Raw genomic sequence first — 25,989 nt, forward strand, 5'->3', positions numbered from 1 at the left:
TTCGTAACTGTAATTTTGCTACTATTATGAATCATCATGTAAATATCTGATATGCAGGATGTATTTTCATTGTTACAAATTGAACATAATTAAAGCATAGTGATTAATCACAAAAACAATATGTAATTATATATGTGTTTTCTGATGGTCTTAGGCGACCCTGTGAAAGGGTCATTCGACCCCCAAAGGGGTCGCGACCCACAGGTTGAGAACCGCTGCTGTATAGGGAGAAACCCCACAGTTTCAAATCTTTAGGCTCGTTTCCTCTTAACATTCATGCTACTTGGAAAGACAGTGAGGCAAACAAAGGTCTCACATTGTTACTTTTTTTTTTTTTTAAAGTGTCAACTAAGAACACTATCCTTTTTTAAAAAAATATATATTTTATTAATTTTCTACAGAGAGGAAGGGAGAGAGATAGAGAGCTAGAACCATCCATGAAAGAGAAGCATCCATCAGCTGCCTCCTGCACACCTCCCACTGGGGATGTGCCCGCAAGCCAGGCACATGCCCTTGACCGGAATCGAACCTGGGACCCTTCAGTCTGCAGGCCGACGCTCCATCCACTGAGCCAAACCGGTTTCGGCACATTGTTACATTTTATTAAGTAACCATTTATTAAGCCACCTCTCTCCAGGATGGGCACAAGGTGTAGGGTTATTTCCTCACATGAGTGTTTTAAAATCTGGGTGGGAGATGACATGCTACAAATGAAGCATTTTAAAAAGTGTAAGGGGAATCTTCTTTTTAATCTCAAGAACAGCCTTTTCACACTTCTCTATCACATTTCTATTGGTTGTGTGCATATAAAGACCAACGAAGAGAACAGATTGGAGGGTGTTGTTGGCATAGGGAAGCTGGAGGCGGACTGTTAGAGGGCACCTTGTGTGACTGATTTGGGGAACCCATTTGACTTTGATGAGTTGGAAGCAGCAGCCGAAAGGAGGGAAGCTGGCGGTCAGACCATCGCTGCCCATCGGGCGGATTCCTGCAGCGGCGGTGGTTTCACTTCCCCGCTGGGCGCTGCAGATGTGTCACCTGGCCTGGCCGCTGTCCTGGGCGTTCGGTCGCAGCGGGGCGAGCCAGGCTTTTCTGCCCCTGACCTAGCTTTCCAGCCTCAATTTCTGTTTTGTCTGGAACAACCTAGCTTTCTTGCTATTTCTGTTAAGGGTTAGCGGGGACATTGAGATATGAAAAGTACTTCTGGGGACAAACACATAAAACCCTTCTGGTGAGGGTCAGGCCGGAACCCCTTTCCCTGCACAACTTATTCCAGGAAAACTGGCTCCCGCAGCTTCCCGGCGCCTTTCTCCGAGGCGCCCCCGGACGACGCGGCCCGAGCCGTGGCCCGGGAGGCCCCTCTCAGAGCCTCCGGGGGCAGGAGGTGCAGGTCCTCCTCGGTCACCACCTCGGGGCCGCTGGGGCGAAGGCAGGGAGAACACTTGCGGGCCGCAGCCCCCCGGTGGGAAAGGCAGCCCTCCCTCCTCTCGGGGAGCAGCCGCACCCCCTCTCCAAGCCCGGCGTCCGCGGCCGACGGGGTGAGCACGGCCCCGCGTTCTCCGCAGGGAGTCGCTGCCCCGCCGACCCCTGCCGGGGAGCCGGGAGGCCGGGGCGACGGGGCAGCGGCGCCCGAGCGCTCGCCATCTTGCGTGGAGGAGCCACCGCCATGCGGGGGCCACAGGAGTGAGGCGGGGGGCGGCGGGGCAGGCCGGGCGCCGGAGCGAAGCGGCCACTGGAGACTTCGGCGGCGGCCGCAGTGTGGGCAGCGGCGGAACTAGAGCCGCAGACCTGGGACGCGGCAACGGCGCTGGGCCCGGCCAGGGGGCGGGACCGGGGACGCGGGGCGGAGCCTGGGGGCTGGCCGGGCGGGGCGGCGCGGGGCGGGGCCTGAGGGCTGGCCGGGCGGGGCGGCGCGGGGCGGGGCCTGAGGGCTGGCCGGGCGGGGCGGCGCGGGGCGGAGCCTGGGGGCTGGCCGGGCCGGGCGGGGCGGGGCCTGCGGCGGCGCGGGGCGGGGCCTGAGGGCTGGCCGGGCGGGGCGGCGCGGGGCGGGGCCTGAGGGCTGGCCGGGCGGGGCGGCGCGGGGCGGGGCGGCGCGGGCGGCGCGGGGCGGGCGGCGCGGGCGGGCCGGCGGCGGCGCGGGGCGGGGCCGGCGGCGGCGCGGCGGGCGGGGCGGGCGCTGGAGCCGAGGTGGAAGGAGCGCCGCCATTTTGGGAGCTTCGAGTCAACAATAAAGGGCCGAGGGTGCGAGCGGAGCGGCCTCGGCGGTAGGACTCGGGCCGAGCCGGGGAGTTGGGTGAAGGGCGGGGGCAAGGTCGGCGGCGCAGTCGGGGCTGCGGGGAGGCCGTCGCCGGCGTGGGGCGCCCAGAGGCGGCGGCCTGAGGCCTGGACGGGCCCAGGGGAGGAAGGCAGGCGGCAGCTGTGGGTCGGGCGCCTGAGAGGAGTCGGGTACGGATGTCGTGCGGCGGGGTCCGTGGAAGGAGCGGGCCACGGGTTCGGAGGCGCTTTCCAGGAGCGGGGGAACGAGGGTCGTGGGGCGGCAGGACCCCGGGCCGCGGTGGAGGTGACCGGGTACGAGGCAGCCTCCGGGGGCGGCGGGGGTGCAGTGCCGAGGGCTCGGCGGGGAAGGGACCGGCAGCTGCTGGACTGGACTCGGGCCTTGTGGGTCGTAGCGAGAGGGGGGTGCTGGCGCCCCCGAGTCGTGGAGGAAGCGGGGCTTTTGGCTAAGGTTTCTCTTTGGGGCCTCAGGCAACTCCATATTGTTTCCTACCCACGGAGCTGGTTCGGTCCCTGCGCTTGTTGCGCAGATAGGATTGCGGGGCCCCAACCTTTTGTGTTTATGTTCACAGGGCGCTGACTTGGGCTGTGGGTGTTTCGGGGAGGGGGACGGGGAGAGCAAGAAATAATTGAATTATTCTCTTACAAAGACGGGGCTCACATCCTTGGCTCGTGTCTTTCCTTCCTGCTTGCTGACCCCCCTTTCCCCTCTTCACGGAGAAACCCGTCGGTGCGGCTCGCAGGCCGCCTCGGGGAGCCTGCGTCGGGGACGACGGGCGTGTTTGGGGAGAAAACTGTCAATTGCCAGCCACAGCCGGGAAGTGCTGTAATCAGCTCGGCGTGGGCTCCTCCCGGCCAGTCCACGTTTCCTTCGAACTTTTGAAAATGTTGCAAATCGAAGCTGGGAAGGGGTAGGAGGAACATTTCCGTTTCTGAGACGGTGCTCAGTGCAAGTTTCAGTTTTATTTAAGGGGACGCAGTTCGCACACTTGGATCTGAAATCTTTCACATCCATGATGGGTGGTAATGATCACACTTAGTCTTTGGAAGTTGCCCTCTTCATCCTCTCAGTACTTCGCAGACACGTTTTCAGTGCGAACTACTGATATTGTTGATCATAATAGCAACCTGTCAATGTAGGATACCATTCACTGCCTGGAACAGAAACTAGGTAACTGTTAACCACCATCTGCCTAAGAAGTGAATCAGATTCTGGGAGACTTTGAAATAATACCTCTTTGTGTTTGTGATCATCAGGATTTGCTTGTGAGCAACTTTTCTTTCTTTTTTTAAGGCATAAGTATTTTAGAAAAATGTTGTTTGAGAAGCCGTGGTATATGACAAAAACAACACTAATTAATAAGCTTGTGTATTTTGGGTAAGGAATGTAAAGGAGGTAAAAAGGAACAAACCCAACAGAGTAGGCATTTACTTTCTGTCTGGCCTTTGTAGAGTTTTTATTCACTCCATTTTAAAATATGCATTCGGTTTTGGGAATAATTAAAAATGGAGGAAGTTAACCACTTTATATATTTTTTATAGATTTCAGAAAGGAAGGGAAAGGGAGAGAAGCATCAATAATGAAAATCAAAAGGCTGTTCCTGCAAGCCCTCTACTGGGGATCAGCCCCAGCGCTAGCATGTGCCTGGGACACGAATTGATTGAATCATGACCTTCTGGTTCTGATGCCGCGCTCAACAACTGAGCCACACCAGCCCGGCTAACAGTTTTTTAGTATTCAAATTCTTGGCTGTTTTCAAGCAAAAGATTTTGACATGTAGACATGTCTATATTCCGCTTCAGCTACTGTTTTAAAGGATAAGAACTTAAGGAAAATGCATTTTTCTTCACAAAGTTTAATTTCTACACTTGAAATTCATAAGGTTACAAATGGGTTTTATATTTCTAAAAGCATAAAGTTAAGTCAAAAGCTTATAAAGCTCTTGGAGGATTCTCAGTTGCTGTCAGAAATAGAAGAAATTTGTCTTGCTTTGTACATATGTAGATTTACTATAGTTAAGTTGTGAGATACTTATTGGAGTTGTGATGCAATTAAGTGGAATGAATCATTGACTTTTAGAACATTCAGGGAGGAAACTGAAGGGAAGAGATTGTCATTTGCGAACTATTGCAAATTTAATTACAGTATCTTTATACTAGTATTCTTTGGGTTGCTTTGAACTGACAATTTAAAATGTTTGAGATTGATTTCATTGTGGGTTTGGTTTTGTGTGCAGTTCATCTTTTTGTGTCTCTATTAGCCTGGCTAATGATGCGATCTAAGTGCAGTTGTATTCTTAATTTTTAAAAAAGTGTTAGGGGAAACAGTTTTTTATAACCTTCCTGTGTTTGCTAACTTAACTTTTTCTTTGTTTCAGATTGAAGTGAGTGAATTCAGATATATAACCAAACCTCGTTAGAGAGCCTTTAAAAATATAAAAAGTTGATTCGGTGCATGAGAGCAAGTTACTGCTGCTTACTATTCAGAGACTTACAGGTGCTTGCCTGCATTGCAATAAAGGACTCAATATTGAGCAAGACTTATATTTATCTCTTCATTTTGGAGAGCCTAATAAACTGTATTACAGTTTCTCTACTGACTTTCAAAAGTTTTGAAGTTTGGAAGAGACATCTGTACATTTAATACAGCATGAGCACGGCCAGAACAGAGAACCCTGTTATAATGGGTCTATCCAGTCAAAATGGTCAGCTGAGGGGCCCTGTGAAGCCCAGTGGTGGCCCCGGAGGAGGGGGCACACCAACACAGCAACAGATGAACCAACTGAAAAACACCAACACAATCAATAATGGCACTCAGCAGCAAGCACAGAGTATGACCACCACTATTAAGTAAGTGTGAGAACAAATAAACGTACGTGGGGGGACCAAGGAGATTTCTTTCTATTACTTTGTTAAGGACTACTCTATGTATACTTTAACCGTTTTGATTGCAGAGGACAGATGACTTTGTTTTATGGCCAGTAGGTATTTGCAATAGAATAATGTATTTCTGTCATAACTAATGGGGGTTTATTAAGTAATGAATATAGGTACAGATGATATATATTAATTTTGTATAGGTTCTATTTTAAACATTGATAGTTTTCATAATTAGCTCAGATTCATCTTATTTTTGTCAGTATGATTTTTCCATAGTATAACTGTATATCCTAGTTTAAATGACATTTAAAGTCAATTTCAAGTTTCAAATTTAAGGACTTGCCCAGCCTTCTTACTTCCAAATGTACTCATAAAAATTTACCCATAACTTTTTTTTTCAGTTCATGCGACTTTGCTTAAAATTTTTTGTTTTATAAGCTTTCTCCTGTTACACACACACACACACACACACACACACACACACACAAAATAACACGCAGTCAAATATCATAGAATCTCAGGATTTTGAACTCTGGGAAACACATCTCTGAATAGCCCCAATTCCCCTAGTTGACTAAAAATTTAAGAGCCTCATCTGACTACAGAATGTGTTTTCTTTGAAATCTGGAAGATTGTAGGCTGCCATTTTTTAAGTGTTCACTATACATTATTTGAATGGTAAATATCGCTCTGAAGATTCAGTTAATAGAAAATTAACATTTAAACTTGACCCATTTGAGGTTTGGCTTTGTTAAGAATCTAGCCATATAGTTGATTTAACTTCTAGAAATCTTCTAAGATGATGAAACGGGTTCACTGAACTAAAGTATTTTGTGTTATAATCCAGATTCTTTCATGCTTAAGACTCACTCCCTAAAGAAAAATAGCTTCTGTAAGATACCAGCATATCATATAGATGGTCCCTGCTATGTGGTTCACTAGGGACCTATAAGAATTTCCAATAGAATTGATTTGGTCACTGGGAGAATTGTCATTAATGCATATTCTATTATTTTTAAGGTGAATGCTTTAATTAGAATATTTTCTGAATTGTAGTTTGTCTTGATAAACTATGAATAGGCTAGCAAAATTTAGGCTATTTTTATTCCTTAAAAACAGAAACGTAAATCTATGTTATTTTATTATGGGAGTGTTTTCTACTTAAATTCTAATTAGTGACAACAGTGGACTTTACTTTTGCTTTTCCTAGGGTTAATGGTTTCTTTTCAATTCTTTGGCTTCTTTAAATCATAGTTCAAGTGTCATCTCTTCCATGAAGGCTTCTAGATCCCATCAGCTGTTCAGAACTCTTCTAATACTTAGTGCTATCACTATTTTCTTATTTTAAGTAGTTTGGTTTATAAATTCCTTGTGGACAGATTTTGCATTGTACCCTCTGTGCTTTTATTCACTGTTGAATTTGACAGTGTGGTAGGCTGGCCTGCTAGGATGTTCAGGTGACGGTTTTTGCTTAGAAACTGCTGTGGTGTAGGTTGAGGTAGAAGGCTTTCATACCCTTGGAAGTGGTAGCAAATAGTTGCCTTTGTTAGAGTGTCTTTGATTATGTGGGGCCTAGCTTTAAGTAAAATAAGGGTTCATCTTTCTAAATCAAGACTCGAAATGTTTTGGAGGCTCTGATTATGAGTGGCTATAATGAAAACGTATTATTACATATGTTTTCCCCCCATTGCTATTAGAGAGTGGAAAGGAGGGAGGGTGAGAGGGAGAGAGGGAGAGAGAAAGAGAAACATCAGTCGATTGGTTGCCTCTAGCACACGCCCCTACCAGAGATGGCGAGTGAACCCCTAATCCAGTATGTGCCCTTGACCAGAAATCAAACAAGTGACCCCTGGAGTGAAGCTCTGACCACTGAACCACACCAGCCAGGGCAAAACTTATTTTTAAAAAATATATTTTCTTATTTTTATTTATTTCAGAGAGGAGGGGAGAGGGAGAGAGAGATAGAAGCATCAGTGATGACAGAGACTCATTGATTGGCTGCCTCTTGCACACCCTCTACTGGGGATCAAGCCTGCAACCCGGGCATGTGCCCTTGACCGGAATCGAACCCAGGAACCTTCAGTCCACAGTCCGACGTTCTATCCACTGAGCGAAACCAGCCAGGGCAAAACTTATTTATTTTAAAGACAACGCTGTTGAAAAGTACTGTTTGCCTTATTGCCAATTTTTTTTTCTATTAGATGCTTTGGATATTATAGTAGAGGTTTTTGCCTGACCTAAAAGAGATTTAAAAAATTATATTTTCCGCCGAACCGGTTTGGCTCAGTGGATAGAGCGTCGGCCTGCGGACTCAAGGGTCCCGGGTTCGATTCCGGTCAAGGGCATGTACCGTGGTTGCGGGCACGTCCCCACTGGGGGGAGTGCAGGAGGCAGCTGATCGATCTCTCTCATCGATGTTTCTGACTTTCTATCCCTCTCCCTTCTTCTCTGTAGAAAATCAATAAAATATATTAAAAAAAAAATAAAAAATAAAAAAAATAAAAAATTATATTTTCCTTGTGTTTTAACTGTTTTCATACTTTAAAGCAGCAGTCACCAACCACTGGTTTAAGGAAACCTTTGGAGCAGCGGTCGCCAACCGGTGGTCCACGAGGTTTGAAAGGTTGGCAACCATTGGTTTAAAGCATAGCTGGTAAAAAAGATTAAGAGAGATGTTCATTAACAGATAATATTGAGTTCTTTTTTTTCTTTTTTCTTTTTTTTTTAAAGGAGTTTTTTGTTTTTATATTTTTATTGATTTCAGAGGAAGGAGAGACAGAAACATGAGTGTCAGAGAGAATCACCAATTGGCCGTCCCCCCCGCAGGCCTCCCCCACCGGGGACCGAGCCCAACACTGTGCTGATTGCTTTATGTAAATTATCTAATTCTTTTTTAAAAAAATGTGTTTTTACTGATTTCAGAGAGGTAGGAAGAGGGAGAGAGAGATAGAAACATCAATGATGAGAGAGAATCATTGATCGGCTGCCTCGTGCAAGCCCCCACTGGGGATCGAGCCCACAACCCAGGCACATGCCCTTGACCGGAATCAAACCTGGGACCCTTCAGTCTGCAGGCCGATGCTCTATCCAGCGAGCCAAACCGGTCAGGGCCTTGTATAATTCTTAACCCGTTGTATATATGACAATGGAAACTTGGAAAAGTAACTGCTGCACAGTCAAAAAATAAGTGGTGGGGTCAGGGGTGAAACTTTGGAGTCTGGTGTGGTTTTTTTATGTGTATTTTGTTTTAATTCATAGAGGAAGAGGGAGAGAGAGAAAGAAACATTAATGGTGAGAGAAAATCATTGATCGGCTGCCTCCTGCACGACCCACGCTAGGAATTGAGCCCGCACCGAGGCATGTGCCCTGACTGGGAATCAAACCATGACCTCCTGGTTCATAGGTGGATGCTCAACCACTGAGCCATGCCAACTGGGCTGGAGTCCTTGGTTTAACTAGTATCCAGAAGTTACCAACTCAGATGCCTGTGCCAGATGAGAAGATACTTGCCCTCTTTAAAGGGTCAGCTGCTTGATTTTTAACTCAGTTACCAAGCTCTGTCGAACTATCACCGTGCAGAAATTTGGAACCAATGTTGCTAAAGCTTCCAGTTTTACAGGAAAAGCCAGAATCTGGACTTTTACACAAAATCTTCTAATTTTTTAATATTGGTAACTAGCTTAAAACACATACATGATATGTTTATCTCTGTTAAACTATATTCTTTATATATACATATTAGATTTTTTTTATTGATTCTAGAGGGGGCGGTAGGGGAGAAATATTGATGCAAGAGAGACATTGATCTGTTGCCTCCCACAGGCACCCAACCAGAAATTGAACCCACCACCTTTTGGTGTGTGAGATGATGCTCTCCAACCAGTTGGGCCACACGGGCCAGAGCTGTTAACTATATTCTTAAGTAAATGGCAATGTATTAAACTTACTGTGCTTTTTATAACTTAATTATAATTGAGATGAATTATCTTTGTATTAGAATATGATGCTATGAATTCTGATACTTCAATTTTACTACATTCTCTCTAGACCTGGTGATGACTGGAAAAAGACTTTAAAACTCCCTCCAAAGGATCTAAGAATCAAAACTTCGGTAAGTTGGTTGTAAAATTTAACTTAAGATGGTGTGGAAACTCCAAAAGTGAAATAATTTCTATATAATAAAAGGCGAATATGCAAATTGTCCCCTCGACTGGGAGTTTGACCAGGGGACAGGCCAGCTGGCCAACCTCCTGCGTCCCCTCCCTCTGGCCCAATCGGGCCAGACCCCACCCGTGCACGAATTCATCACCAGGCCTCTAGTTAGTTAATAATAATGGATACTATGTGTTCACTCTTAAGTTGAAATGGTTGAAATTGTGTAGACCAGTGATGGTGAACCTTTTGAGCTCGGCGTGTCAGCATTTTGAAAAACCCTAACTTAACTCTCATGCCGTGTCACATAGAGAAATTTTTTGATATTTGCAACCATAGTAAAACAAAGACTTATATTTTTGATATTTATTTTATATATTTAAATGCCATTTAACAAAGAAAAATCAACCAAAAAAATGAGTTCGTGTGTCACCTCTGACACGTGTGTCATAGGTTCGCCATCACTGATGTAGACAATGTGATGAATTGCCAAGAATTTTCACTATTTGGAGGAATTATATTAAAATGTGTATCTACATATTAATATTTATATGTATGTATACTTTTCTAATTTATGGAATAACTAGAAGCCCAGTGCATGAAATTTGTGCATGGGTGCAGTCCCTAGGCCTGGCCGGCGATCGAAATGCAAGCATCTGGCGTGGAAGGGCAGGTCCCAGCTGACCTCTGGGCTTTGGGCAGCACCCAGGCTCCTGTATGCCCCCTTCCCCTAAGTCATCGGGCCCTCCACCACCGCTAGTCACTGTCTGTGGGGCATTCGGGGCCCACTCACCCCTGCCTGGCCTGGCGCCACCCGCTAATCTGCTCCACCATCCTGCCACGGTCCTGCTCTTGTCGGAGGCCCATCAGGGCTGGCAGCGCCTCCACTGCTGCCCGCTGCCAGCGTCGTGTTGCCAATGCCTGCCATGTTCCACACCACCCCCTGGTGGTCAGTGCATGTCATAGCATGCAGTCATACTCCCAGTCGAGGGGACAATTTGCATATGACGCTTTTATTATATAGGATAGTTTTCAAGGCATATTCTCTTTTGTTCAGTAAGATTGAGGCCAGGTGTTATCTCCATTTTATGGATGAGAAAATGGAAGTTGCAAATGGTTAATTCTCTTAGCCCAGTATTTTCAACCAAGGGATATTTAGCAATAGCTACAAACATTTCTGGTTATCACAGCTGGGGAAAGGCTACAAGACAGCCCCTCACAGCAGTGAATTTTCTGGCCCAAAAGTCAACATTGCTGAGCTTGAGAAGCCCTGATTTTGACTAGGCTATTGTAGGCAGTGAGTGGTTAACTAGGGTTTGATTTCATATTCGATTTTAATTTCACAGCATGATTCTTACAGTATTCCAGCTGTTCCTTAGAAGAATATGACCACAGAGTGGCCTTTCCTCCAAACACAGTTTTTAAATGACTTGTGTCTGTTAGAGAGTGATTATTCTTCAGGAATAGTTGAAGTACAGATCAGGACAGAGCTAATCTGCTAATCTGCATATATTTATATCTTAAATGGGAGAGATAAAGAATTAGTTTCTCAGACAAACTTTCTTAAGCATGCTAACTAACGAACACAGTTGTGCTTTATTCTTTTATTACTGTTTTGTTTGCTTGACTAGGATGTAACCTCCACAAAAGGAAATGAGTTTGAAGATTACTGTTTAAAGCGGGAGTTACTGATGGGAATTTTTGAAATGGGCTGGGAAAAGCCATCTCCTATTCAGGTATGTTTCCCCTTTTTATCACGTGTATAATGTTATGAGTGAAGAATTACATACTTATTATCTATGGGGATGATAAAATGAATATTTCTCTTGTGTGTACACACCCACACATATATGCACTCGTTTTCCGAACCTTTTCCCCCCCCAAACCTTTTAAGAGTAAGTTACAAAATCATGGCCATCACCTCTAAATATTTCAGTGTTTCCTAAGAGTAGAAATACTATGTTATATCTATATATATAAAAGCCTAAGCGACCATTACAACCAAACGACCAGTCAACCAATCACTATGACTCTCATTGACCACCCAGAGGCAGATACTCAATGCAGGAGCTGCCCCCTGGTGGTCAGTGCATTCCCACAGCCAAGCTCCCCGCCAGCCCCTGGCCATGCACTGGGCCTCTAGTATAACCACAATATAGTTATCTGCAGTCAAGTCAGCATTAATACAATATTTCTATCTAATTTTTAATTGACACGAAAATGTCCTTTTTAGCATTTTTTTTCCTCCTTGGTATAGAATCCATCTTAGGATTGAGTATTGCATATAGTTATATCTCTCTAACCTCCTTTCAGCATTTCCCTAGTCTGTTTTAGTCTTTTATGATATAGATATATTAAAAAATATAGTACCCTTTTTAAAACAGAACATTCCTCATTCTGGGTTTGTCTCATGTTTCTGTGTGATTAAAGTTAATACATTCTTAGCCAAAATACTATAGAAATCATGCTGTGGCCTTCTCAGGGTATCACGTGGAGGTGTGCACAATGCCTGTCTATTTCTCATTGATGATTTTAATTTTGACTACCCTGTCAAAGTGGCCTCTGATTTTTCTACTGTATAATTGCAGCTTTTTTCCTATCTTGGAATTAATAAGCATCTGTAGAGATCACTTTAAGATCATGCAGAGATCCTACTCTTCATCAAAGTTTCTCCTAGTCTTAGCATCCATTGATCCTATCTTTGTTGGATTATAATGAGTTTCCAACTCTAGGACTCCTTTGGCTTTTTAAAGAGCCTTCCCTATCTCCTCCTTATGCATATCATATATAATAAAGAGCTAATATGCTAATTAGACCGGACGCCGGAACGACCAGTGGGCGGGACCGCGATGGGCCAAGGTAGCTGGAGCTGTGAGGGCCGAGCTCTTGCACGAATTTCGTGCATCGGGCCTCTAGTGTGTGTGTGTGTGCGTGTGTGTGTGTGTGTGTGTGTGTGTGTATAAAATCATTATGGAATCATGAATTCTTTTTTTCCCCCAATGATATTTTTGTGCTCAAATTCCCAGATTTGGGTAGTATGAGCTCCTTCGAGGTTGTTTTGTAACATGCCCCCTTTTCTTTTTCAGATAATTTTTATTTTTTAAATTTTATTTTTATCAGGTTTCTTTCTTTTTTTTAGTCTTTAGTATTGAAAGTATTGCATATGTCCCCTTTTCGCCCCATCTACCCCCCCAGCCCATCCCACCCCCGCCATGGATAGACTATTTTTAGAGCAGTTTTCAGCTCATAGCAATTGAACTGGAAGATAGAGATTTCCCATATACTCCTGTCCCCACTTATGCATAGCAACCCCCCCCCCCCCATTATCAGTATTCTCTGCAAGAGTTATACGTTGTGATACATTTGTTACAACTGATGACTTACATTGACATGTATCATCCAAAGTCTGCAGTTTACCTTAAGATTCACTCTTGGTGTTGTACATTCTATGAGTTTGAACAAATGTATAATGACATATATCCACCATTATGGTATCATACAGAGTTGTTTCGCTGTCCTAAAAAATCCTTTATGCTCCACCTCTTCACCCGTTCCTCCCTCCATTTTTCTTGAGCACTTCGTTTTTGGCATATCATGAAGCTTATCTGTACCTACCCTGCCCCAGCCTTGGAATCAGCCATTTTTCCCCAGCCCCCGTTCCAATTAGTGGGGAATAGGGTTAGAGGCCAACATCTGAACACTAGGTGCACTCTTTGCTCCTTGGCCCTTTCAGTGGAAAGAGCAAGGGAATATACAGTATGTATGCATGCATGTACATGGATATATGTAGACATAAACATGCAGTGTACATATGCAGATTTGATAAACGACTGTTCTCTTTATGTAACTTAAAAGTGTTGCATCTAGCCTTTAAGGACAATCCCCTATGACATCATTGAGCACTTTTTCATTAAGCAAACATTGAGTGACCTAGAAAGTGTTAGGTGCAGGATGTTGTGTTGAAAAGGCAGAGAGCGTTCCTGCCTTCACAGTCTGTGAAGCTAATTGTACAGATAATTTAGTGTAATACTACTTTCTACTTGAAATTGCACAAATATGTAGCCATTTGAGGAAGATGGAACCAACCTGGAAGAAGAATTGATCCATGTTCTAAGCACAGAACACTAGGCTAGTGATTGTCTAGGGGTGAAAGTGTGCCTTAGTGGACAAACCAAAAGAAGTTTATTATGGCTAGAGAAAGTATCAAGATAAGGTTATACATAATTAGATAGGCAGTGTGAATGTGGATATTAAAAATATGTAAACTACTTTTCTGTAATGTACAGACAGACTCGGCATACATCATCTCGTGGTTACATCGCCATCTCCCATTTATTTATATAAAAAAAAAAGTTCCGTCATTTCGACATATGTATTTTATGTTTTTTATTATTTATTTACCATAAGTAAAGGTCAGGAATTGTTATTTCTTTTAAATTTTTTTTTACTGTTTCACTTCATTACTGCTGTGTCTGTGCTCCATGTGAGTGACATAGGTGCTTATGTAGGTGGGTTCCGACTTATGGCGAAAATAGCATTTCCCATTACGGCGCACCGTAGGCACAGATCTCCGATGTAACCTGAGGACCTACTGTAGTTCATGTGAATGTATTTTATCTGTACGGATAAAAAAGTGTTCTGAGAACTCTTCTGTAGGGTCTAGTCATTCAACTTTGTATCTCTGGTACTTAGCAAGGTGCATGCAGGAAACAGGCCCTCAAAAAGCCATGTAGAAAGCTTTGAAATTATGGTTAACATATGTTGGCAGGCGAACTTGGTCTAAACTGCTTAGAGAACTGGCTAAGAACACTAGATTTGCAAGCAGGCTGCCCAGGTTGAATCCCAACGCTACTGCTTTTTTAGTTGATTGTTTGAGATATCTTCCTAAGCCCTGGTTTGCTAACCTATAAAATTGATATAGCATATACCATAGGGCTATTGTGAAAATTCAGTGAGATGATGAATGTTAGTATGCTTAATACAGTGCCTAGTATGTGATAAATGCAGAAGAAATATTATGGGTTATTGTTCCATATAACAGTTTTATTTATTGGTTCATTTAGCAGACCCTTGCTGGGTTCTGTTTCCCACCTTTGTATTAAATTTTAAAATTGATTTTGTTATTTGCATTCTCAGTGTTGGTATAGCACAGCCGTGGGCAAACTATGGCCCGTTTGAAATGAATAAAACTAAAAAAAAAAAAAAAGACCGTACCCTTTTATGTAATGATGTTTACTTTGAATTTATATTAGTTCACACAAACACTCCATCCATGCTTTTGTTCTAGCCCTCCGGTCCAGTTTAAGAACCCATTGTGGCCCTCGAGTCAAAAAGTTTGCCCACCCCTAGTATAGCATATAGGCAATTAATTCTCCAGCCACTTAGCCAAAGTATTAGATACCTGAGACTACCATTCACATTGTCTTTTTCTTCACTATTATTTTGCCTGAGAATTTGTGGAAAACACAGCAATGCCAGTGTCTACCATATGACTAAGGAGGTTGGCTAGACTATGGATATATTGGGTAGGGGAGATATAATATCTCAGAAGGAAGCTAGGGTTCTACTAAGAAAGGGAAATGGATACTAACGTAACAAAAATACATCCAATATCTATATCTTTATATCTCTATATATCTACATATCTATATATATTTATATATAGATACATATGTCTATATATGTCTCTCTCTCACTCGGCTTGGTGTACGGCCGGGGGGCTGTGGGGAGGGACCAATGGGAGGTTGGCTGTGGGAGCACACTGACCACCAGGGGGCAGGCAGTTCCTGCGTTGAGTGTCTGCCTCTTGGTGGTCAGTGTGCATCATAGTGACTGGTTGACTGGTCGTTAGGTCGTAATGGTCGCTTAGGCTTTTATAGAGAGAGAGAGAGATTGGATCAGTTCCTAGACCTTACAGAGGATCATGGACTTGGCGAACTAAGGTGGCATGATTCTGCCATCATCAGACCTAAGGTTGTGGGATTGTTGGGCTAAATTAAATATAACTCAAATATCATACAATTCAATGGTTTTTAGTGTATTCACAGTTGTGCAAGCAATACTACAATCAGTTTTAGAACATTTTCATCACCCTAACCAGCGGTTCTCAACCTGTGGGTCGCGAACAATGAAGATACATCCTGCATATCAGATATTTACATTACGATTCATAACAGTAGCAAAATTACAGTTATGAAGTAGCAATGAAAGTAATTTTATGGTTGGGGGTCACCACAACATGAGGAACCGTATTAAAGGGTCGCAGCATTAGGAAGGTTGAGAACCACTCAGAAAGTCCTTTAACAGTCTCTCCTCATTTTCTCTTAGCTCTAAGCAGCCACTAATCTACTTTCTGTCTCAATAGCATGATTTACAAATTCTAGACATTTCCTATAAATAGAATTATACAATATATGGTCTCCTGTGGCTAGCTCTTTTGGCATATCATACTTCCTTATGGGTCATTCACGTTGTGACATATATCAAAACTTTATTCCTTTCTGTTGAGTAATGTTCCATTGTATGGCTATACCACATTTGGTTTATCCACTCATCAGTTGGTAGGGTTGTTTGCACTGTTAGCTATTATGAATAACTAGAGGCCTGGTACGTGAATTCCTACACAGGTGGGGTCCTGCTGGCCCGCCCCAATTGGGCCAGGCTGGCTGGCACTGCCCCCCATTGGGGTGGGGGGCCGATTGGGGGCAGGGCGGCCAGGGGGAGGGGCCTGGAGAAGACCCACTGAGCTGGAGCTGAGCATGGACCCCAGGCTTCCCAGGGAGGACAGCCTCAGCAAGGAAACAGAAACCACCAGAAGGCTCTGCAAACAGGCCCTGAGCTCCCTCTGGCCAGGCAGACTCAGCTAGTGTCTCTGTGTGTACATTAGACACAGCCTGGCACTCGCCTTCGTCTGTTGGTCAAATCCATTGCTTCGAAAAACTTGTTCTCCTTCTTCTTTTGGGGCCCTTACAACAAATACAGGCCATTTGGAAAATGCAGGCCCCAGTGGCAGAGCCAGGCCCCACAATCACCCGGAGTTTAGGCCTAACACAACTGGGTAGCCATCTCCACGGAACAGAAGATACTGTTTTAGAGTCTTAATTCTCCCCTAAAATGTGCCCAACTGCTCCTCTTTAGCCAGGATAGACTGAACTAAGGAACCACAGACCAAGCTTCCTTTGAGGTGGGATTCATGGGGAGCCGGCTGGTGGCAAGGTCCCTTACAGGCAGCTGCCTTCCCCCCAAGCTTGGTGTGCCCTGAGCCGGCCCATTTCTGGCAGTGCCCGGTCCTGGGCTGCTGGTCAGGCGGCAGGTCCACAGGCTTCTCTCACCCACCTTCCTGGCCTCCTGAGCAATACCTTCCGGCCCACGCCAGGCGGCTTTCGCTAGAGCCGGGACTCGGAGAGCGAAGGAGCTGGACTCACAGGTTGCCCGGCTGCACCCCCCACCCCACTTCTCTGTCTTGCTCGTGTGAATCGGGCCAAAGCCCACTACTACCCAAGACTGGTGCCACATGGGGAGGGTTGCAGCGGGGAGAGGGGTGCCCTGACCTGCCAGCCTTGGTGACGATCATCTTGGTGCCCAGCTGATTGAATTTGTCCCACAGAGCCTTCATCTTAAGCTGCACGCTCACACTGGCCACCTTCGCGTTCTTCTTTACCGGCGCCTTGGCGGCGGCTGTGCAACCAGCCCCGGGGCCCTCGGGCTCGGCTGCAGCACTGGTGGTGGCCCTTGCAGATGGTGCATCATAGCGACCGGTCGTTTTAGTCGTTCTGCCGTAATAGTTGCTGGGCTTTTATTATATAGGTGCTGCTATGAACATGAATGTACAAGTTTTGTGTGGAGATGTTTTCACTTTGGGGGTTATATTTCTGGGAGTGGAATTGTGGGTTCATATGCTAATGCTGTATAACCTGTTGAGAAGTTGTCAGACTTCCAAAGTGGCTATACATTCCCACTAGCAGTGTGTGAGGGTTTTGAATTCTCCACATCCTCACTTACATGTTGTTATTTGTAGACTTAAGTTCAAGTCCTGGTTCTAGCATTTCTTGCTTCATGACCTTGGGCAAAACAATTAATCTCTGAGGATCCATTTTATAAATTGTAAAACAAAAAGTACCAAACTTAAAAGGACATAAATATTGTAAGGTATCTACCTAGCAGAGTGCCTAGCACACAGTGTTTCAAGAATTTTTAGCTTCCTTTTCTCCTTCTCTTCTGGCAGCTTCACATTATTTCCTCTTGGTTTCAGAGCTGCCTGAATCTGAGTTTTCTTGCTTCATATTACCTGGTCTTCCTAGGAAACAGTGGTAAGAGACAGTGTGGATGTGCTGAATTACCAGACTAATCATCATGGCCATCATACAGGCAAAATACCAGTGCATCCTAACTACAGACTAGCTTGCTGACTTTGTTACAAAGTCTTACCCTTAAACAGTTCCTGTAGAGCATGAGCCCTGTCAAAGAAAATAGAGGAATTTAGAAGTTAGTGGCCTCAATCTAAATCAAATGATATACCCAAAATGTGAATTAGGATACCCCCAATTAATTCTACCCTGCTTGACTTCATTAAAAATGTTTATAGTTTTAAAGGACCTGGCTCAGAAAATCATTGGAAGACCCTTGGAGACCATTTAGCCCTATCCATTCCCCCTCCCTTTTTTTGGGGGGGGGGGGGGTATGGTGTGCAGGTGGCCTGTTTAAAAACCATAGAAGAGGCCCTGGCCTAGTTGCTCAGTGGGTTAAAGTGTTGTCCTGATACACCAAGGTTGCGGGTTTGATCTCCAGTCATTTTCTTCCTTGACCTGCTTTACCACAATAAGCAGACTATTTACTGCTAGTTATAGGAACAATTTAACAGTATTGTCACCAGACCATTTTCACAGTTCTGGTGTCTGTGCTAGTTATTCTGACCATACGGAACCCATCTGACCCCTGTGATTGGGTTCTGGGTAGAATAAGTGTCATGGTGGGAAATAGAAGTCATTATGCTTATGACTTAGATATTTCTATAATAAAAATATATTTAAACATTTTTTTAAAGTGCTGGAGAGATTTCTTTTGGTCATAAGCTTAGGCATAGAAAGAACTAATTATTATAATGATTATGATTCTCCTAATTTATTTTCCTAACTTTTTAGTTGGGTTTTTATCTTTTTTAAGTCTATTTTTTATTGATTTCAGAGAGGAAGGGAGAAGGGGGAGAGAGAGAGAGAGAGAGAGAGAGAGAGAGAGAGAGAGAGAGAGAGAGAGAGAAACATCAATGATGAGAGAATCATTGATTGGCTGCCTCCCGCATGCCCCACACTTGGGACTGAGCTGCCGAAACCCAGGCATGTGCCCCCTCAGGGAATCGAACCATGTCCTCCTAGTCCATGGATCGACACTCAACCACTGAGCCACACTGGCTGGACCTAACTTTTTAGTTTTAAAAATTAAAACTAATTTCTTTAATTTGAGAAATAGGAATGTTCAGCTTCCTCCCTGTTTATACTTGTTCTGCCTTTTTAGTTTCCCTGTAGATATATGTGTATTTAATTTTTAGTAATGTTGAGACTCCTTTGCTATTGTCTGGGAAATTTGTCCTGATTTAATAGGAAATGTTGTCTTCTGCAAAACACACATAACAGTAATTTAAATATGAAAATAAGAGTCCCTCTCAGTCAAGTGACCATGGATTGAGGTAACTGGATTGGAATTGACTCTCCATTTGAGCACATTTCAGGACAGAGGAGTAGCTGTAAGACAGATATTGGAGGTTTATGGATCTAATTATTAAATATGAAATAGGACCTGAGGTTAGACTTTTCTAGCCTATTCCTGCTTTTTGCAAGGGTAAGTTGTCCAAGATACAAGTTTTCATTGTAAAATTGGCTTATTAGTCTTAAAATATCATATATAGTGTTTGCTTTGTATTTTTTGGTCATTTTTTTCTCCAGTTTTTTAATTGTGAACTGTCTTCTGCTTTTTCTCTCTCTGTGTGTGTCAGCTCAAGTTCCTCCTTTCTTTGTTCTCTTTGTTGTTGATGCTCAGCTTCCTTGGCCATACACATTTACATGTACAGTTTTTATTACATTGGAATGCAATTTAATATATATTCTATGAGCAGTTTTAGTAAATAAGTATTGGTTGATAATGATGGTGATGCTGACTGGTCTTGCTCATTTACGTGGTCTCTACTTACTTATTCTTGTAAAATGCAAACATAAAGGACACTTTAAAGCAATACCAAAGAGATATACCTTCAATGTATTTTAGAGAAGAATTTGCTTATGTGCTGTTTTGGGTTTGTTTTTAAATATATATTTTTATTGATTTCAGAGAGGAAGGGAGAGGGAGAGAGAGAGAGAAACATCAATGATGAGAGAATCATTTCATTGACTGGCTGCCTCCTGCACACCCCCCATTGGGAATCAAGCCTGCAACCCAGGCATGTGCCCTGACTGGGAATCGAACTGTGACCACCTGGTTCATAGGTTGACACTCAAACACTGAGCCATGCCGGCCAGGCTGTGCTGTTTTTATTCACAAGTAATTTGTATTGTCTTGTCTCTTTTAGGAGGAGAGCATTCCCATCGCTTTATCTGGTAGGGATATCTTAGCTAGAGCAAAAAATGGAACGGGCAAGAGTGGTGCCTACCTCATTCCCTTACTTGAACGGCTAGACCTGAAGAAGGACAATATACAAGGTTAGTTGTTTGTTTAAACTAAAAATGACAGTTTAAATCTTGGAGCTATGTAGAAGGTAATTTTTTTAAGTTAGAATTTACATAATCTGGAATTAGTATTTATCCTTTTCCCCCCCCCCACAACTCTTTAAATAGTTTTCAAAATATTTTTTTATATTATGCAGTTTCAACAATATTCCATTGATATAGGCAAAGTAAGCTATTGCCTTCTAGATAGGAACACTAAGATCATGAGAAGTTAAATTGTTGGATGTTATTACTTAAAAACTATGAAACTGTGATTTTACTTATATGTGGAATCTAATGAACAAAAATAAACAAATAGAAAAAAACCTACGGAACTGAATTGTTTCTGTGGCAGCTGTGTGTCTGCAAGGTTCCTATAGAAACATGAATCCCTTCTCTTTAAAGCCATGCGTTTTTGGAATTTTAAAAGCTGAGGCAGTAGGGAAGAAACACTTCCGTGCTTGTAACAGAGTAAGCTAAGAGAGTTAAGTTTTCACTTTTAAAGCAGTTTTGTTTTAATTTTCAGCTGTTGTGACCTATAATTATAATTTCTCCCATCTTTCATTTACCTACTTTCATGTGATATAAATGAACCTGGGGCAAGAGTTTCCTATTTGGGTGTTTAGACTAGTGAGTCTCTTACTGAAATATTAAATTAGTAAACTTTAAGCAGGTGCCAATTTATAGAGAACCCTTTAAAAGTTTGTAATCGAGAATAGAACAAGACTTATAGCAACATTGTTTAGGAAACGTCTATATCTGGATCACTAAGGGGTTTTTTGTTTTAGTTTTTTTAAAGATTTGTTCATTTGACTTTTTAGAATTGGTTAGGCCTATTATGATTTAATTTTTTAATATGTCTGAGTATCTAGATTGCAAGGAGCAGTATTTCTGTAGCTTCTTAAACTCTTAAAATATGTTATTTTTTCCTATTTCCTCTGTTGCTTGTTATTTTTCAGCAATGGTGATTGTTCCTACAAGAGAACTTGCTCTACAGGTCAGTCAAATTTGCATCCAGGTCAGCAAACACATGGGAGGGGCCAAAGTGATGGCAACCACAGGAGGAACCAATTTACGTGATGACATAATGAGGCTTGATGATACAGGTAGGAAATAACTCATACAAAGTCGCCTAGCTCTCTAAGTGTAATTTCATACACAGGCATTTCCTTTCAATAACTTATGAAAAATTGTTTTTAAAAATTAATAAGGGCCCTGGCCAGGTGGTTCAGTTGGTTGGAGTGTTGTATCGTGCACCAAAGGATTGCGGGTTTGATTCCCGGTTAGGGCACATACCTAGGTTGTGGGTTTGATCCCTGAATGCAGGAAATCGATGTGTGCACGCGCGCTTCTCTCCTCCTTCCCTCCCTCCCTCCCCTCTTCTGTGTCTTAAAAATCAATTTAAGCAAGAATTAATAAGGAATGAAAACATTGCGGTAGAAAAATGAATAAAGGAAATGACAGCTTCATCCAAGAAAAAAGACAGGTTGACAGTAATTAAAATGAAAAATGTAAATAAAAACAGCAAATTGATATTGTGCCTTTCTGATTGGCAAGACCAAAAACACATTAGTAACCAATAACATGAGTTTGTGGCTAAATAGTCTGCCTTACAATATAGGAGTATAAATTAATGCAATCTCTATGGTGGGCAAGTTGGTATATTTCAAAATTATGTATATTTTCAAGAATCTTTTTTTTTACAGAGAGGAAGGGAGAGGGATAGAGACTTAGAAGCATCGATGAGAGAGATACATCGATCAGCTGCCTCCTGCACACTCCCCACTGGGGTTGTGCCCACAACCAAGGTACATGCCCCTGACCAGAATCGAACCTGGGACCCTTCAGTCCGCAGGTCGACGCTCTGTCCACTGAGCCAAACCAGTTAGGGCCAAGAATCTTTAAAGAAAGAATTGGGCAAATGCAAGGCTGCTCACTACATTGTGGTTTTGTAGTACTGAAAAATTGGAACAGCCTGAACATTAGAGGATAGTCTGAATGGAATCCACACAGCCATTAAAGAATGAAGCTGATCGGTATTAATTTTTATGAAGGTTCTCCATGATACATTACTGTGTGAAAAAAAAGATAAAACAAGAATGAAATCTTATAAAATTATACAGAGAATATTAGATTTTAATATGGTTTTCATTAGATCAATTACTATAGTCTTCATACTACACAGTTATTTTATGTGATTATATCATTTGATCCTTGTAACAATTTCCTCAAGACCATTGTTCTAGTTGAAAGGCAGTCCCCTATATTAGAAGCCTGCTATGCCTTTTATTATTCATTAGGGATTTCCTAAGAAGGAAATATGCCCTTTATTAACTATATAGGTAGGTACATTGTTATTAACTTAATTAGGGTACTCCTAAGCTGGCCTTTGCTAAAAACGTCCTCAATCTGATTGAGGTACATTCGCTGAGTTCGACCCCTTCCAACTCTCCCATCCACACTCATCTTGTATACTTGTTTCATCTATCTCCTTTCGTTCATCCTCTCTATATGTCCCAACCATCTCAACATACCTTTCTCAGTCCTCAACACTACATCTTCTTTCACCCCACAACATTCCCTAAAATTAACTTAATAAACTTTACTTAAAGTTTTAAGTCTTAGTTAAACCTATAGTTACAACCACTTCTTCAAAATAGACTTGCCCAGGCTGAAAACTGACTTCTGCGCATGGGCCATGAAGTGTCAAGCGCACTGTACGTGCGCGGCCCGCACATGGTATTTTGTGGAAGAGCCACACTCAAGGGGCCAAAGAGCCGCGTGTGGCTCGCGAGCCGCGGTTTGCCGACCACTGCGTTAGCCTATCCCATGTAGAGGTGAAACAAATAAGTATATCTTAGTCAACCTAAGATGAAATAGAAATCCATGTCCTAAAATACAAATCTTTGTTTCTTTGTACTACAGTAGTCCCCCCTTACCTGCAAGGGATATGTTGTAACACCTCCCCTCCCCCTATGAATGCCTGATACTTAGGATAGTGCCAAACCCTACACACACACACACACACACACACACACACATACATACATACGTACACATTATAAATTAGGTAAGATATTAACAACAGTAACATAATAAAATGGAACAATTACAGCAATATACTGTAATAAAAGTTATGTGAATTTGGCCCTTCTCTGTTCACATCTACTACTCATAAACTTAATGCCTTTTCCATCTTAACTAAGCACTTATATGTACAGTGGTCCTAAGTTTCCCAGTTTGAGGTATGACAGCAAAACTAGCTAGCACAAATTTCTTTTTCTTCACAGTTTCATGGGTAGAAGATTGATTCTCATCATACACCTTAACAAACTCAGCATACAGTTTTTTTCTTATGTAGAGAACTTCCACATTTTCACTTAAAGGAAGCATGTTCTGACTTCTCTTTGACACCCCCAAATTGCTAGCATCACCGCTCTTCACTTGAGGCCATTTAATTAAGTAAAATAAATGTTACTTGAACACAAGCACTGAGGTACAACTATCTGACAACCTAGATAGCTCCTAAGTGACTTCATAGGTGGTTAGCAGATATATTAGACCAGTGGTTCTCAACCTTCTGGCCCTTTAAATACAGTTCCTCATGTTGTGACCCAACCATAAAATTATTTTTGTTGCTATTTCATAACTGTAATGTTGCTACTGTTATGAATCGTAATGTAAATATCTGATATGCAGGATGTTCTTAGGCAACCCCTGTGAAAGGGCCGTTCGACCGCCAAAGGGGTCTCGACCCACAGTTTGAGAACCGCTGTACTAGACAAAAGGATGCTTTACATCCTGGGCAGGTCTGAGTGGAAAGGTGCAAGTTTTCGTCACATTTTTCAGAATGGCTTGAAATGTAAAGCCTATGAATTGTTTATTTTGGGAATTTCCATTTAATATTTCCAGACTGCATTTGACTATGGAAAGTGAAACTGGATAAGGAGGGACTACTGAATTCCTAACTCTCCAACAATGCAAATTGACCAAACGCAGAACAACTGGTCACTATGACGCACACTGACCACCAGGGGGCAGACGCTCAATGCAGGAGCTGCCCCCAGCCTGTAGGCCCCAGGCCAGCCAAGGCTGGTGCCAGGGGGGCACCCCCCACCATCCCCCCCACACTCCCTATTGCTCTGCTTGGTTGCCCCACAGATCAGCCCTGATTGCCAGCCAGGCCGTGGGACCCTACCCATGCACAAATTTCATGCATCAGGCCTCTAATAGATATATATTTTTAAAGGTTTATATATGTATGCAAGCCTTTACTACATCCTTTTTGCCCAAGCTAAAATTAATGAGAATATGTTTTCTAATCTTGTGTAGTGCACGTGGTAATAGCTACTCCTGGGAGAATCCTGGATCTTATCAAGAAAGGAGTAGCAAAAGTTGATCATGTCCAGATGATAGTATTGGATGAGGTAATGTCTCTTCATTTGCAAAGATGCTATTCTGTATTATTCTGAGCTTTATTTAGAATTGTCAGTGAATGAAGCAAAGGTTCTTTGTGTTTTCCTTATGATCTTCTAATAAACACATGACGTTTGTCAGTTGAAACTAATATGCTTATAAAACATGTTTTGCCCTTTAAAGGCAGTAGATGATAGTTATTTATAGGAATAGTTCAGCCTTGTGCCTTTCTTAGGGATGCCAGATAGTTTGGATTTTATTTTTATTTTTCAAGGTGAGAAGTTGCTGAGTTACCTCAAACCAAGTTCATGCTAAGTCTCTTTCCATTTAGTGATACATCTTAAAAGGCATGTAATGGCTTTAACCCCCTCATTTAGCGTATAATATTTGGTATTTGGTTTTTTAGTCTCTGTTACATGTGTTATCTCACTAGGTAGTAAGTGCCTTTAAGACAGGGGTGGGCAAACTTTTTGACTCTAGGGCCACAATGGGTTCTTAAACTGGACCGGAGGGCCGGAACAAAAGCATGGATGGAGTGTTTGTGTGAACTAATATAAATTCAAAGTAAACATCATTACATAAAAGGGTACGGTCTTTTTTTTTTAGTTTTATTCATTTCAAACGGGCCGTAGTTTGCCCACGGCTGCTTTAAGAACTTACTCGGTTCTGTGTCCTTGGGTTCCAGTAGTGTTTTATACATACAGTATATCACTGTTAATATTTTGAAATAAAATTACTTTCCTATTTGGTCTGCGTTTTAGCTAGATAGATAGATCAGGTCGATTGTGGTCTAATTCAGATCAGCTTTTTTTGTTTTTTTTGAGGAATGAGAGGGAACATTTATTTTTCACTCTGTATTAACACTAGGTGCTTTACATGTTTTTTTGTTTTTAATTTAATTTTTGCAACAACCTTGTAAGATAGGTATTCTGTGAAGTTACTGTAGTGAGTACACATCCTAATTTAAAAATTGTAGAATGTGAAGAACTGATTGGTTAAGCAACCTCCCCGTGTAGTAAATTGAAGAAAACAAGATTTCAATCCAAGTAATTTGACTCTGCAGCTTGTACTTTTAACCAGTATACCATATTGCCTCTTCAAAGGAAATCATATTAAAATTCTGTTATGGAATCTGCTAGGATTCCTGCCACCATTTCACCCTGTAGATGGGTATTATAGACTTTTCCCCCTTCTGAGTCACTGGGCATATCTTGGTGCTGTCGGGTTATGTTGTGGTGTAGAGAACTTCATGTTTACCACCAGGAACATTCCATGAATGCTCTTGGTGGATGATGCCATAGTTACCAAAGACCTTGACGTTATTTAATTGTTTTTAAAATTGTCTTCTCTTGTACTGCAGGCAGATAAGTTGCTGTCACAGGATTTTGTGCAAATAATGGAGGATATTATTCTCACGCTACCTAAAAACAGACAGATTTTATTGTATTCCGCTACTTTCCCTCTTAGTGTACAGAAGTTCATGGTGAGTGTGAGACAGATGTGCTTGGAAGCAATGCCATCCTGTTTCTCAGGCGCATATCTTTATTCATAATTATATCTTATTATCAGGCTA

At 42.6% G+C, this 25,989-nt stretch overlaps 1 protein-coding gene across 3 annotated transcripts in view; it reads left to right on the forward strand.

Annotated features, from left to right (window-relative positions):
* Positions 1-2,151: 2,151 nt before the first annotated feature.
* DDX6 (DEAD-box helicase 6) overlaps positions 2,152-25,989 on the forward strand; it is a 38,130-nt gene continuing 14,292 nt past the window's right edge. For all 3 annotated transcript variants that reach the window (XM_036324093.1, XM_036324094.1, XM_036324095.1), the window contains exons 1-8: positions 2,152-2,264; positions 4,653-5,124; positions 9,202-9,265; positions 10,938-11,042; positions 19,865-19,994; positions 20,960-21,106; positions 24,333-24,427; positions 25,777-25,899. In XM_036324093.1, the coding sequence (XP_036179986.1) occupies positions 4,925-5,124; positions 9,202-9,265; positions 10,938-11,042; positions 19,865-19,994; positions 20,960-21,106; positions 24,333-24,427; positions 25,777-25,899 (864 nt within the window). In that variant the 5' untranslated portion in view covers positions 2,152-2,264; positions 4,653-4,924. The remainder of the gene's footprint in view (positions 2,265-4,652; positions 5,125-9,201; positions 9,266-10,937; positions 11,043-19,864; positions 19,995-20,959; positions 21,107-24,332; positions 24,428-25,776; positions 25,900-25,989) is intronic.

Source organism: Myotis myotis, unplaced genomic scaffold, assembly GCF_014108235.1.
Source record: "Myotis myotis isolate mMyoMyo1 unplaced genomic scaffold, mMyoMyo1.p scaffold_m19_p_10, whole genome shotgun sequence".
Taxonomy (NCBI): domain Eukaryota; kingdom Metazoa; phylum Chordata; class Mammalia; order Chiroptera; family Vespertilionidae; genus Myotis; species Myotis myotis.